Source organism: Bos grunniens, chromosome 22 (assembly GCF_055505025.1).
Source record: "Bos grunniens cultivar Pamir isolate PY7600 chromosome 22, Bosgru_T2T1.0, whole genome shotgun sequence".
Lineage (NCBI taxonomy): Eukaryota > Metazoa > Chordata > Mammalia > Artiodactyla > Bovidae > Bos > Bos grunniens.
In genome coordinates this window covers 50,628,614-50,641,756 of record NC_141186.1, presented here as the reverse complement: position 1 = coordinate 50,641,756, position 13,143 = coordinate 50,628,614, and the positions used below count along the sequence as shown (strand labels likewise).

Genomic DNA, 13,143 nt, shown 5'->3' with positions numbered 1-13,143 from the left:
TCAGATGAGTCTTTGTTTCCCCAGGAAGCTCTTCGAGTAGTGAAGATCTTGCAGAACCTTGATCCACCATTTAGCATTGCTGGGAAAATGGTAGCTGTAAACCTGGCCACTGGAAAACGAAGGTAAAGCAGAGGGATGGGACTCCTTTGTGTTACCCCACTCAGATGTTTGGGAGGCAGCTCTTACCTCTGACTGGAGATACAGATGGTAAAGCATGCTTTCCCAGTGTGAGTTGCTTCAGATTCACATGTATATTTTATTTTTCTATAGCTTGCCTTGTTCTTTCTCTAGATTTTTTTTTTTTTTTTTTTCCTTTTAAATAGTAGTACTGAGTACTTATTTTTTTCCCCTTGGGCCCCAGGTGATGGTACAGCCTTGGATGTGCAAAAAAAATTGCAATATATCCTTGCTCCCTGGAATCCTAAGAAAATGCTGTCTTGACTTTGTTCATACCCCCATAGTGCTGGGAAATCTTATTCTTCTTTACTCCTTCATTCATCTTGACCCAGAAGTGGTAACTGGAAAGTGGCAGCATCAGAGAGGCAGGCTTACAGGGAGGGGGCAGCTCTGTTCTGGTACCCTCAACTCAATTGCTGTTTTCCTCCAGCAGATAGTTATTCAGGAGTTCCACTGCTTCTCCCTTCAGGAGTCTCTGCATCACCAGACCTGCTGCTATCTGGGTTGATTCCTTTCCGTGCCACGGGGGGAATAGAGTTTCTCAGCAGATCTGTTAGGGTTGGGCGCCCCTCAAGTAGCTTTTGGTAGCAGGCTCAAGACATGTTGTGTTGTTTGTTGCAGAAATGATTCTGGGGACCATTCTGACCACATGCACTACTATCAGGTAGGCTTCAGCAGTTGGGGAGTGCTTTGTTAAGATTCTCAAGTGACTGAAAAAGTGATCTTCACTTCTCTCTAATGGGTGATTGTTAAGGTAAATGGCTATCCGAAGTTCCATAATTTTAACTTGTTTTTCTGTGATAGGGTAAAAAATATTTCCGAGATAGGCGGGGAGGTGGCAGAAATTCAGACTGGTCTTCCGATGTAAATCGACAAGGACAACAGTGTGAGTAACCTTTGTCTTATCTCTATTGTTCTTTCTGGTTTGATTGCCCATTAATTGAAATCTTGATGATCACAAAGTTGGAAAGAGACAAGGGGTGCTCACTCAGAGAGCTCCATCTACAGGCTTTGGGTTGGCCAGCCTCCTTTTAGATTTCTTGACGAGTCCCCAGCAAGGGCTTCTTTGGACAGGGGCTAACACTGGCTCTGCTTTTATTCCCTCTAGCTTCATCTGACTGCTACATATATGATTCTGCTACTGGCTACTATTATGATCCCTTGGCAGGAACTTATTATGACCCCAATACACAGGTGAGTTTGGGGCTTTGTTATTTTGTAAATCATTCTTTTATATTTATTTATTTGTTTAAAGATTTATTTATTTATTTTTGGATGTGCTGGGTCCTCAATGCTGCCTGGGCTTTTCTCTAGTTGTGGTGAGTGGGGACTACACTTCGTTGCAGCGAGTGGGCTTCTCATTGCAGTGGCTTCTCTTGTTGCCAAGCACAGGCTCTAGGCATGGGGCTTCAGCAGTCGCAGCTCACAGGCTGTAGATCATGGGCTTAGTAGTTGTGGCACATGAATTTAGTTGCTCCACAGCATGTGGGATCTTCCAAAGCCAAGAATTGAACCTTTGTCCCCTGCATTGGCAGGCAGATTCTTAACTACTGGACCATAAGGGAAGTCCTTATTTTGGTGTGTATGTTTTGTTTTTTTGAAATGTCCAGGTTTTATATTGAGTTATAATTATGTAGGTGGATTTTAAAGATGGTAATCTTCATGTTAACTGTTGTGTGTATAGAAAAATCAAAAAAAATAAAAAGAAAAAAGAAAAATCAATGCCTTGTGACAGTACAGGTGAGAACAGTGCTGCTCTTGGGAAAAATGGACAGTGAATGGTCTGGCTACGTCTTGACCCCTGGAGTGGGTTTTTAGGTTGTTTGATATGTTCTCCTCTTAGGCAAGAGGGAGAAAGCTGTTTCTTTCCCTCAGAAGAGAACTGTGCTCCTTAGACCTGGGATTTCTGGTAAAGTGAAATGTTCTATAGACTTAACTGTTTTGCAGCAAGAAGTCTATGTACCCCAGGATCCTGGGTCCCCTGAGGAAGAAGATATCAAGGAGAAGAAACCCAGCAGTCAAGGAAAGTCAAGTAGCAAAAAGGAAACGTCTAAAAGAGACAGCAAGGAGAAAAAAGACCGAGGAGTCACGAGGGTAAGAGGAGTTGTGAATCCTGCTTCCTTTTCGCCACAGTACACACTGCTGCTAAGTTGCTTCAGTCGTGTCCGACTCTGTGCAACCCCATAGACAGCAGCCCACCAGGCTCTGCCATCCCTGGGATTCTCCAGGCAAAAACACTGGAGTGGGTTGCCATTTCCTTCTCCAATGCGTGAAAGTGAAGTCGTTCAGTCGTGCCCGACTCCCAGCGACCCTATGGACTGCAGCCCACCAGGCTCCTCTGCCCATGAGATTTTCCAGGCAAGAGTACTGGAGTGGGTTGCCATTGCCTTCTCCACAGTACACACTAACTGTTGTACTCCACAGTACTCCACTAGTGTGTACTCCACAGTACACACTATATGTTATCTCCTTCAGCCTTTACTACAATTCTATCTTGAAAAATATATACAGTACACACTAAATGTATATATATTTCAAGATAGAATTGTAGTAAAGGCTGAAGGAGATAATGTATATAAATGCACCATCTGGTACCTGACATAGAGTAATCACTCAATATATACTAAATGGGATGTGTTTAAACCTTTTTTTATTTTGGAATCACTATAGTAATATCACAGATATTTTACAAATTAAGAGGTTTGGAAAATCAGACTCATTTCAACAGGTGAACTCTAAACCCAGCTTTTATGGGTATCATATAAAAATTACCTGGGATTTTGATCAGTTTCAGGAAAATGCCAGTGAGGGGACAGCTCCCGCAGAAGATGTGTTTAAGAAGCCTCTGCCTCCCACTGTGAAGAAGGAAGAGAGTCCTCCACCGGTAAGGCTAAGCTGATGTGCTGGGCTAGGGTGGGGCTGATTGCGAATGGGAAAGAAAGTTCAAAGGTTGATGACTCACTTCGGTATTGGTCCTGTAGTTCTCTGTGTCTCACAGACAAGGACTCCTCTTGAGTGTAAACATGAGGTACATTTTCCTGTCTGTTAGTAGGAGTGTTCCTTGAGACTCAGAGGCTGTTATCTGTCCTTTTTCTCTCTAACTTGTGCTGTTCCTACCAGACCAGAGAATGCCAGTCATTTTTAAGTTAGAATCTTGATTTTGTTAATTCTTCTCTTCTAAATGACCAAGGAAACATGTTTTCCTGGCCCTAATGTTTATTTTTTGATGCTTGTTTAATGTTTGTTTGATGCTGCATGAAAACATCTTAAATGTCAGGTGCATGCATATGTCATTTTTATTGTTTGCCTGCCAGAGTAAACAAAGCTAACACTGGTACCCATTTTTTAGATGCCTTAAAAGTAATAGTCTTAAGGTAATCAAAAGTTATTTTGATGCTAGGCCAATGATCATGTGTCATTATTTAACATTTTCTATAAACTCATGATAAATACTTTTTGCTGCTCTACATTGTTGATTCAGTTCACTGTAGTATCTGTCCTAACCGTGCCTTTGTCTTTACCTTATTCAGGAGCTGGATCTATTTACCTGGGTGTTTATCCTTTAGTTAGTTTTAGTCCATCTCCTAAATCTCTCTTGCTATAGGGGTTTCTGTGGCCTGGATGAAAGTTGTCTTTTCTCCATGGGTTACAATGACTCTGCCTCTTTAGAAGTAACTTGTAACTTTTAAACTCTTTCTTTGAGGGCTATGTGAGTTTCCATTTCTCTTCCTTCTCATCACTCTTCTGTCGCTAGTGTCACTTCTAAGGGAACCTTTCTGGCTTATGTCAGTGGACAAGGAGGAAAATCAAGCTCAAGCCATGTTGCTTCCATCTGGAAGATGAACAGTGTGGTCAGTGGGCCTGTTTTGAACCCAGTTCATTATCCAAACCAAAAGAGAAGAAATGAGATGCCCATAGCAGAATATCTAGAAAACAGGCCCCAAATACAGGTTGCTGCTACTGCTAAGTCACTTCAGTCGTGTCCGATTCTGTGCGACCCCATAGACGGCAGCCCACCAGGCTCCCTTGTCCCTAGGATTCTCCAGGCAAAAACACTGGAGTGGGTTGCCAGTTCCTTCTCCAATGCATGAAAGTGAAAAGTGAAAGTGAAGTCGCTCAGTCATGTCAGACTCTTAGCAACCCCATGGACTGCAGCCTACGAGGCTCCTCCGTCCATGGGGTTTTCCAGGCAAGAGTACTGGAGTGGGGTGCCATTGCCTTCTCCAAAATACAGGTTGAGGTTGTGTTAATCCCTGGCCTTCTCCTTCCAGCCTAAGGTGGTAAACCCTCTGATTGGCCTCCTGGGTGAATATGGAGGAGACAGTGACTATGAGGAGGAAGAGGAGGAGGAGCAGACCCCTCCTCCACAGCCCCGCACAGCACAGCCCCCACAGCGGGAGGAGCTGACCAAGAAGGAGAACGAAGAAGACAAACTCACTGACTGGAATAAACTGGCTTGCCTGCTCTGCAGAAGGCAGTTTCCCAATAAAGAAGTTTTAATCAAACACCAGCAGCTTTCAGATCTGCACAAGGTATTAGGGACTGGGCCCTGGCCTTCTGAACTTTGACTGTCATCGTTGAGCATTACAGTAAATAAAGAAGCTTATACTGTCCTTCTCACCCTGTCTCTTCCCCAGCTCCTCTAATTAAATCAGTCTAATTCAAAAATGAGTTGTTTTTCCACGTTTTTGCTCATGAGTCGCACTGCATTAAGATTGTGCCCAGCTTCAGAAAACTTCAGTGTATAGACACAAGGCAAGCAATATGTCTGGGGTTGAGGCACCAAGAATGGAGGCTGTGCTGAAGTCAGGAGGAGCAGGGGTCATGGAAAAGGACACTCACTTGCTGGGTTTCTCATCTTAGCTCTACTATTACCCTCACAGTTGGTCTTCAGATAAGGCCCTTTACTTCTCTGATACTTGGTGGCTTTACCTGGTTCCATCTAGCTCTGACAGGGTGCAGTTTTCTCGAAAGGTGAGTCACATTCTGCCATATCTTCATGTAGATACCTTAAGTTCTTTATATATTCCAGAGGGCATTGTGTAGTGAAGCCACACATGAGGAATACGGGACTCTCAGAGCAATCTGTTGTTTTGTGTCCTTGGAGTTCCTTTGCATGTCTCTCTCTGGGTGTGGAAGGAGTGACTAGAGTCAGGATGGCTGGTGATGGTGGCGGTAGGCAGAGCGTGTGGGTATTTGGTTTTCGTCAGTGGTGTCTTCAGAGTCCCCTCTCCCATATTTACCTTGGATAAAGAGATAGAAACCAGGTGTGTGTCTTCTACATTTCGGGGAGAAGTAGGATAAAATTCTGCCTTGTGCCACAACATGGAACTAATCTGTGTGTCAGAACATGGGTTCCCATTGGTGAAGTTAACGCAAGATTTAGGGGTGGCTGATTCTGTAGTACAGTGATCACTTAGAAGAGTTGGCCAGTGAAAGAAGCCACAGTCCTAACACAGCTATCAGAAAAGGCCTAGACTCATTGCTCGGACCACTCTTTTTATAGACCTACACTCAAAGAACTCCTTCTCTTCTCAGCAAAACCTGGAAATCCACCGGAAGATAAAACAGTCTGAGCAGGAGTTAGCCTATCTGGAGAGGAGAGAACGGGAGGTAAGATTTGGTGGCATGTTAGTCCCTTGACCCCAGCTCTTTTAGTTTTCTGATGTAACATATGCAGGCTGTGCTGAAGATAAAGAATGAAGAAGCCCCAAAAGATGGTGTGTACATTTCTCAAAACTCATCAAACTACATTAAAGTGGTTGCATTTTTTAATTTATAAATTGTACTTTAATAAAATTGGTTCCTTCAAAAGTAATGTTAGGGTCTCTGGGTAGGTCAAATAACACTCCTCTTTCTTGCCCAGCTTTTAAAATCAAAGAAAAAATGTTGGCTCGGGCTGCTGAAATAGCATCTTTTACGGTTAAAAGCCAAGTTGGAGGAAGTACCTTAGTCTGAGAGCTGACTTGCTATTTAGACCACACAATTAGGCGGATTCACTTAGGCAGCTACAGGCTTTACCGGCCTATGACGAGGCTTATGTGATTGTTAGGAATCCATCTGTGGAGGCTATCTTTTCCTCAGAAGAGGGGAAGATAACCTGTTCTTCCCAAATTTACCAGTTAAGAGAAGCCACTACTTTCTCACGAATGTTTAAAGTGAGAGATTCCAGGAGTTACCAGTTGAATTCCCTTCTCGTTATAGGAAATACCCAGAATAAAGTGAAACTTTCCCATTCCCCCATCCCCTCGTATGGAAATCTCAGATCTGTTCTCCTTACCAACAGGGAAGGTTTAAAGAAAGAGGAAATGATCGCAGGGAAAAGCTCCAGTCTTTGGATTCTCCAGAAAGGAAACGCATTAAATACTCCAGGGAAACTGACAGGTAAATTAGAAACTCTTCGCTCAGCCTACACCTTTCTCCAACTTGCTGCCTTTTTCTGATCTCAGAGAGTGAGGTTATCGGGAGCAGGTTCTGTCTGAACTCTTTGAGCATGAGGTTCACCCCAGCCTTTTGACCACCTGTCTTAACACAGGCAGTATATATGTTTGCATGAAAGAATCATTGGCTGCTTAGCTGCTCAAAACCAGGGCTGGAGTGGCTGTGGTTGGGAACCCTTTCTCTTCTCATCAGTAATGCTGTATCTCTTTATTAACCTGATTAGAATGTCACACTCTTGGACTTTTTCTCCAGGGAACCTTCATTCTCATGTGTATGTGTGTTAGTCGCTCAGTCATGTCTGACTCTTTGCAACCCCATGGACTGTAGCCGGCCAGGTTCCTCTGTCTATGGAATTATCCGGACAAGAATACTGGAATGGGTTGCCACATAAGTGTTGGATAAGTGGTTGGTTGGTAATATATAATCTGTAGCTTCCTGTGCTTGTTTATGGTCACAGAGCTCCCAAGTTTTGAGTCCAGAGTTATAAAATTTTCTGATAGCCCACTGTGTACAGATACTGCACCAAGTGCAAGGAATATTCAGGGGTAAAGATAAATATTATTTTTGGCTGTCTGAACACAGACTAAGGAAGGCTTCGGTAATATTTTGTCTCGTAGGGCAGACACAGAAATCCGGTGAGGAAGAGGAGGGCATTTTAGTTGCAGGGAACTGCATGTTTCATGGATGAAAAAGAGAGAGAGGTTGTGATGCATTTGAGAAGTTGTACATAGCCTGATGGGCTGAATACTGGGAAAATGTGGTTGAGTGACAAGGAGATGAGGCTGGCTCAGTCCCATTCATGAAGTTCATGCTCTTTGAACACCTTACTAAGATTTTGTCTTAGGGCAATAGGAGGTTATGAAACGATTTTAAGTAAGGTGTTGATCTAGTGAAATTTGGGCAAGTCTCTTCATTGGTAAATGAAAGAACTAGTAGCCAGGACAGAATGTGCCTCTGGGGGAAATGTCATGATTTAGCATGATGTTCATGGCTGTTCATAGTCTGGCTCAAGCAGGCTTTGGTCAGCTCCTACCGCTTCTCTTGTGGACAAGTTGCATTCTTTCACTTCTCTGTGCTTGTGTCCTCCTTTCCTCCCATGCTTTTTCTAGCTCACAAGCTCATCATTCATTGAGAACCAGTTCAGGTATACCCTTTTGTTAGAATTCCTCATTTGTGATGATACCCCTTCAGGTTTGTGATTTTTTATTTCCATAATAGATATGTACTGCTGCCACATTCGTGGCTGAGTGGCTTTTCAATGTGCTATAAGCATCTGTTGACATATTATCCTTCTCACATCCTTCCCCATGAACAGGGTCAGGTCTTAGTCTCTGTATCCCCAGGACAAAGCTGGTTTCGTAGAGAGCAGGCACTGAAAGATACTGTTTAATACTCTTTTTTTTTTTTTTTAACTGTTTAATAATCTTAAGAGGAGGCATGTCTGAATCAAGAGGACAGAGGTTTTTATTGGGCTCATAAGCATATCACGGGTGTCTTAGTATATATGCTTCTTTTGCAGCGATCGTAAGCCTGTTGGTAAAGAAGGCATCAACAGTAGCAGCACAGGAGGCTATGTCCAACAGGCCACTGGCTGGAGGAAGGGGGCAGGCCTCGGATATGGCCATCCAGGATTGGGTTCGGCGGAGGAGGTGAAATGGTTTCCATCTTGTTAGGGGTGTCATGAACCTGGCGTATACTTAGCTTCCTCTCATTCTGTGGCCCACAGCTATGTCCCAGCCTATTAGATGGGCTTTCTCAAAGAACTTGAGAGCTGAGAAGCCTCTCAGTCTTTATTCCTAGGTTATAGCTAGGCATGCTAGGCTCTTTGCAGTTTGATTGGCAATGGGAAGCAGAGAGAAAAGTTGGAATGGGGCTCATTTTACTGTTACAAAGAGTAAGACATGGGGCAGCGTGGGAATCAGGCCGTTTTGAGAGTGAAGAATAATTTGGTGACAAGAACCAGGGAACCAGCAATAAAAGGTATAAAGGCATCTCAGAGAGGAATTGTCATCAGAGGTTTTTGATGGCTAAAATTTGAGGAGCATGATGTTAGTCCTGGTTCTCATGAAGGGCCTCACCCCTCATGTTTCAGGAAAAGAAGATAGAAAAGGTGATACAAAGGAACAGTGCCCATTTTGTGTTGTCTTAGTCCCCATCTGAAAATGCCAAGTATAAGAGGTTGGCTTCTCATATTTCTGGTGTTGAATCCTGAAGTCATGGTGTCACCATCCTTCTTATTCATCTTGAGTGTTTATTAATTAAGCATTCTGTAAAAATTCTCCTGTATCTTCTTCTCCTTACTAGTCCAGAAATGTTAAAACCAGCTCTGAAGCTAATTAATTTACAGAGCCCACTTCAATGTTTGTCTTTGTTCTACAGACTGAAAGTCGGATGAGGGGTCCCAATGTGGGAGCTCCAGGAAGAACCAGCAAGAGACAGTCCAATGAGACTTACCGAGATGCTGTGCGAAGAGTCATGTTTGCTCGGTATAAAGAACTCGATTAAAGAGTGGAGACAAGTCCTGTAGGACACAGCCTCCTTCTTATTTTGTTTGTCCGTCTCTCTTTTTGTTTTGTTACTGTTCTTGCTGCTAGAACTTTTTTAAATAAACTTTTTTTCAATGTGATTTTTTTTGTGTGTGGGGGGGGGTGGTTAAATTTTTCTCCCAGAGATGGGTGGGGGTTGGGGCTAATGGTAGGAGGGGGAGAATCCCTTGATGTGGGCCCATTTGAGGTGATGCTGAAATGGCAGCAAGGGCTTTAGTGAGCCCTGGAACACTGCCTACTGTCAGTGTGAGAGGACTGGTTGCAGGGACCTTTGAACACTGGCTTGTATGAATACTGTCAGATCTAATCTAATTAGTGAAAACAGCATCTCATTATGGTAACTGCTAAGGCTGAACCTATTTCTATATGTGGGTTTATTACTCATTAGACCTTTAGAAGTGCTCTTCTGACTTTGTTGGTGGTCGGGGGAGGCAGTGTTGTGACACCTCTTTTTCTGAGTGTCTGCTGGGTGTTCAGTGCTTCACACATTGTGATCACCACAGCAAGCTGGCATAATAGGAATTATTATGCCAACATAATAGGAATTATGCCACTTCTCTGCAGCCACTGCCCCAGCTTCTCCTTCCCTCCATGGCTAGGATTCTCCAAAGAAGTGTCTGCCCTCTTTCAAATCTTTCTTTATTGCCCACCATATCACTCATACCATTTCACAGAATTTGCTTCCAAAGGAAAGGGTTTTTTAAAAAATTCTTTGTAGTTAAAAGGACTACTATATCTTGCAAACCTATTAAAACTTAAAAATAATTTCTCAAGGGAGCATAGGGTACTAAGAATTGTACTTTTCAGGTATCTCAGGGGAAGAATGTTTCTTAGGAAGAGAATTGCATGTTTGAAGGAACATCTTGATTGTATGTGGTAGGGGTTTGTAAACTCTGTAAAGAGCCAGAGAGTCAGTATTTTAGTCTTTATATTATAAGTCATAGGATTTCTGTTGCACCTAACTCAGCTCTACTATAGTAAGAAAGCAGCCACAGGCAATACATATACAAGTGATTTTGGCTGTGGTCCAATAAAACTTTATTTACAAAAACAGGTCACAAGCCAGAATTGGCCCAGGGCTTGTGGTTTTTGCCAATCTTTGGTCAAACGACAGTCTCCATGCCTAAGGGAGGACCAAGGAGGGTTCTATAAAAACAAAAAACTGAGTAGGGGTATTGGCATTTTTGGACAGGATGAGCAGTGAGGGGTGGGAGAGGTGAGATGGAGGAATATACCAAGGAATAAACATTTCTAGCAACAGTAAATGTGAATTTAAATAGTTTGCTGTGCTGTGTCCAAGAATAACCCCTCTTAATCTTTTGACCCCTTTGAAAAGGAAGACAAACAGGAGTGCATTGGCTTCAGGATCAAGAGCCTTGATCAAAAGTCTTCTGGGCCTTGCTACCACTAGGGCAGCATTTTAGAAGAAGGGCCATTTGAATCTTTCAGCCCTAGACAGATGTACTCCAAGAGCCCTTCTGGTCTAACTGATAGTCACAAGTGCATCTGTGGTATATCTCATTACTCTCTGCCCAACCTTCGTTGAGTAGGTCAAAACACTTTTTTGGAAGCCGGTCCAAGCTTTTCCTGAACTAGTGACTAAGTTTTCCTTCTAACTTGGTGTCATCCTGTTGGATGCTATATATAGATACATAAATACATATGAAAATGTAGAAAAATCTATGTGTGTGGGCAGTACTATGGTCTGAATGCTTGTGTTCCCCACCACCACCACCATCACCTAAACAGCAAAGGTGATAGTATTGCTAGGTGAAGACTTCGGCAAGTAATAAGGTCATGAGGGTGGAGGTATCAGCTGTCGTAATGGGATTAGTGCTCTTATAAAAGAAATTCCACAGAAGTCACCATGTGAAGATACAAGAATTTTTCAGCCTGGAAGAGGGCTCTCACCCAAACATGCTGGAACCTTGATCCTGGACTTCCCAGCCTCCACAACTGTAAGAAAAAATTTTCTGTTGTTTACAACTTAACCATTCTGCAGCATTTTGTTATAGCAGCTGGAACAAAAGGTAGATAATAGATAGGGAAGCAGGGAGGGAGGTAGATAGATAGATAGGAAGATAGAGCCAGGAGAAGAGAGAGAAGTTATCCAGTCTGAAATCCAGTGATTTCTACCTTTCCATCTATTCTCATGGGGTGTTTGGGGGTTTTTTCTTCTTTTAAATATGGAACGCTTCACAGATTTGTGTGTCATCCTTGCACAAGGGCCATGCTAATCTTCTTTATCATCCCAATTTTAGTATATGTGCTGCCAAAGTGAGGCATCTTTTTAATTATCCAAAGAGTTCCCAGTGTCAGTCACTTAATGTCCTTGAAGGATAAGCCTTAGTTAAAACATGTTTTTCTGGGAAAAAGATTTCCTGGTATATCTGAAGCTTCTGGTTTGAAATCTCTTGCCATCCTTCTACTTATTCTTGAAAGATTTCTTCTTACCCCAAAAGAGAAGAGTATAAGTTTGGTTTTCCATAATTAATACCTTCCTCTGCATTGTTATGGTCTAGTTTTTCAATCTGTATATGTGACCTTAAAAATCAGTTCCCTTAAACTGTATAAAGAATGCCAGTGGGCAAGTTATGTCAATTGGATACAAAGGTATACCACCATTTGACTGATGAGTCAGGATCCAAATATCTCTCGAATTGCTGAAGCCTCTCTGCTGCTTCTGCTGCAAATGTTGCACTTTTAATTTTGGTAGTGGATTCATTTGTTCACTCAACGAGTATTTATTAGTGGTATACAATGTGCCTGGCAGCAGCAGAGGCACTGGGGGATATAGTAGTGAACTAAACAGAGAAAAGTCCCCGCCCTTCTGGAGTTTACATTCTAGTGGATGAAGGCATGGACTCAAACCAAATTTACTAATTCAAATCCCAGTTCCACCACTATAGTGTGGAACCCATAGTGTGACCTTTTAGTGTGACCTACTGTTTCTAAAACAAGGACAGTGATAATGGTTTTGACTAGGAGAACAGCATTTGGGGCAGCTGTTTAAATAGAGTCAACAGAATTTGCTGCCAGATTGAGTGCAAGGAAAAAAAAGTCATGGATGGCTCCCAGGCTGTGTTAATTTTGAGATGTCTTCCCAGTGGCTCAGCGGTAAAGAATCCACCTGCAATGCAGGAGACACAGGTAGGCATGGGTTCGATCCCTGGGTCAGGAAGATCCCCTGGAAGAAGAGATGGCAACCCACTCCAGTATTGTCTGGAAAATCCCATGGACAGAGGAGCCTAGCAGGCTACAGTTCTTGGGGTTGCAAAGAGTCACACATGACTGAACACAGCATACACATTAGACAGCCAATTAGTAACTATTAAATTGTTGTTCAATTGCTCAGTTGTCTGGACTGCAGCATGCCAGGCCTCCCGGGCCTTCACTATGTCCCCGAGTTTGCTCAAAAGTCGTGTCTATTGAGTCGATGGTGCCGTTCAACTGTTCTATTAACCCTGGAAAGTAACTTTCCCGTGTCCTTGCCTTAGACTAAAGATTATCAATAAGATAATATTCTGAAGACTGCCTTCAAGAATCCTCTTAATTACCACAAACGTCGATTTTTCTTACTTGCAAAATGGGTTTAATAGTCATCCCAAAGAGGTTATGAAGATGGAAATAGATATTTGTGAAGCATGCAGCCCAGTAATAAAATCTAGCATTCGATAGTGCAAAAGGTGATCAACCCATGTTCCTTCTCCTAAAGTAAGATTAAATGTGATGGTTTACATCGCGTCAGTGAAAACAAACTGTACTAAGGCCCATGTAGCAAAGGCAAATAATTACTATGCTTAATAAAGATAAGAGGTCTAATCCGGATCTGGAAAAGGCATACAAGGCCGAGATTTTGAAGAAAGGGAAATACGTAGGAAATTGACACAGGCTGTAGTTAAGTGACATGCTGCCCTAGCGACCACAGTTCCCAGCAGCCCTCGCGCAGCCAGACACCTTCGCGGATTGGCCGCCTCTT

The 13,143-nt window shown here is 42.9% G+C and overlaps 1 protein-coding gene and 1 non-coding gene across 16 annotated transcripts in view; one reads left to right on the top strand and one right to left on the bottom strand.

The window, feature by feature from the left end:
• RBM6 (RNA binding motif protein 6) overlaps positions 1-9,244 on the top strand; it is an 89,647-nt gene extending 80,403 nt beyond the window's left edge. For 12 of the 15 annotated variants that reach the window (XM_086367957.1, XM_086367952.1, XM_086367944.1 and 9 more), the window contains 11 exons: positions 25-122; positions 799-841; positions 982-1,063; positions 1,286-1,371; positions 2,125-2,271; positions 2,966-3,061; positions 4,449-4,709; positions 5,716-5,790; positions 6,464-6,561; positions 8,138-8,267; positions 8,998-9,244. In XM_086367957.1, the coding sequence (XP_086224083.1) occupies positions 25-122; positions 799-841; positions 982-1,063; positions 1,286-1,371; positions 2,125-2,271; positions 2,966-3,061; positions 4,449-4,709; positions 5,716-5,790; positions 6,464-6,561; positions 8,138-8,267; positions 8,998-9,123 (1,242 nt within the window). In that variant the 3' untranslated portion in view covers positions 9,124-9,244. The remainder of the gene's footprint in view (positions 1-24; positions 123-798; positions 842-981; positions 1,064-1,285; positions 1,372-2,124; positions 2,272-2,965; positions 3,062-4,448; positions 4,710-5,715; positions 5,791-6,463; positions 6,562-8,137; positions 8,268-8,997) is intronic. The other 3 variants (XM_086367959.1, XM_086367946.1, XM_086367949.1) reach the window with 1 other exon arrangement.
• Positions 9,245-11,344: 2,100 nt separating this feature from the next.
• On the bottom strand, positions 11,345-11,450 carry LOC147348486 (U6 spliceosomal RNA). Its single transcript, XR_015152026.1, has one exon. It is a non-coding gene; the product is annotated as a U6 spliceosomal RNA (small nuclear RNA).
• Between the last annotated feature and the right edge of the window lie 1,693 nt (positions 11,451-13,143).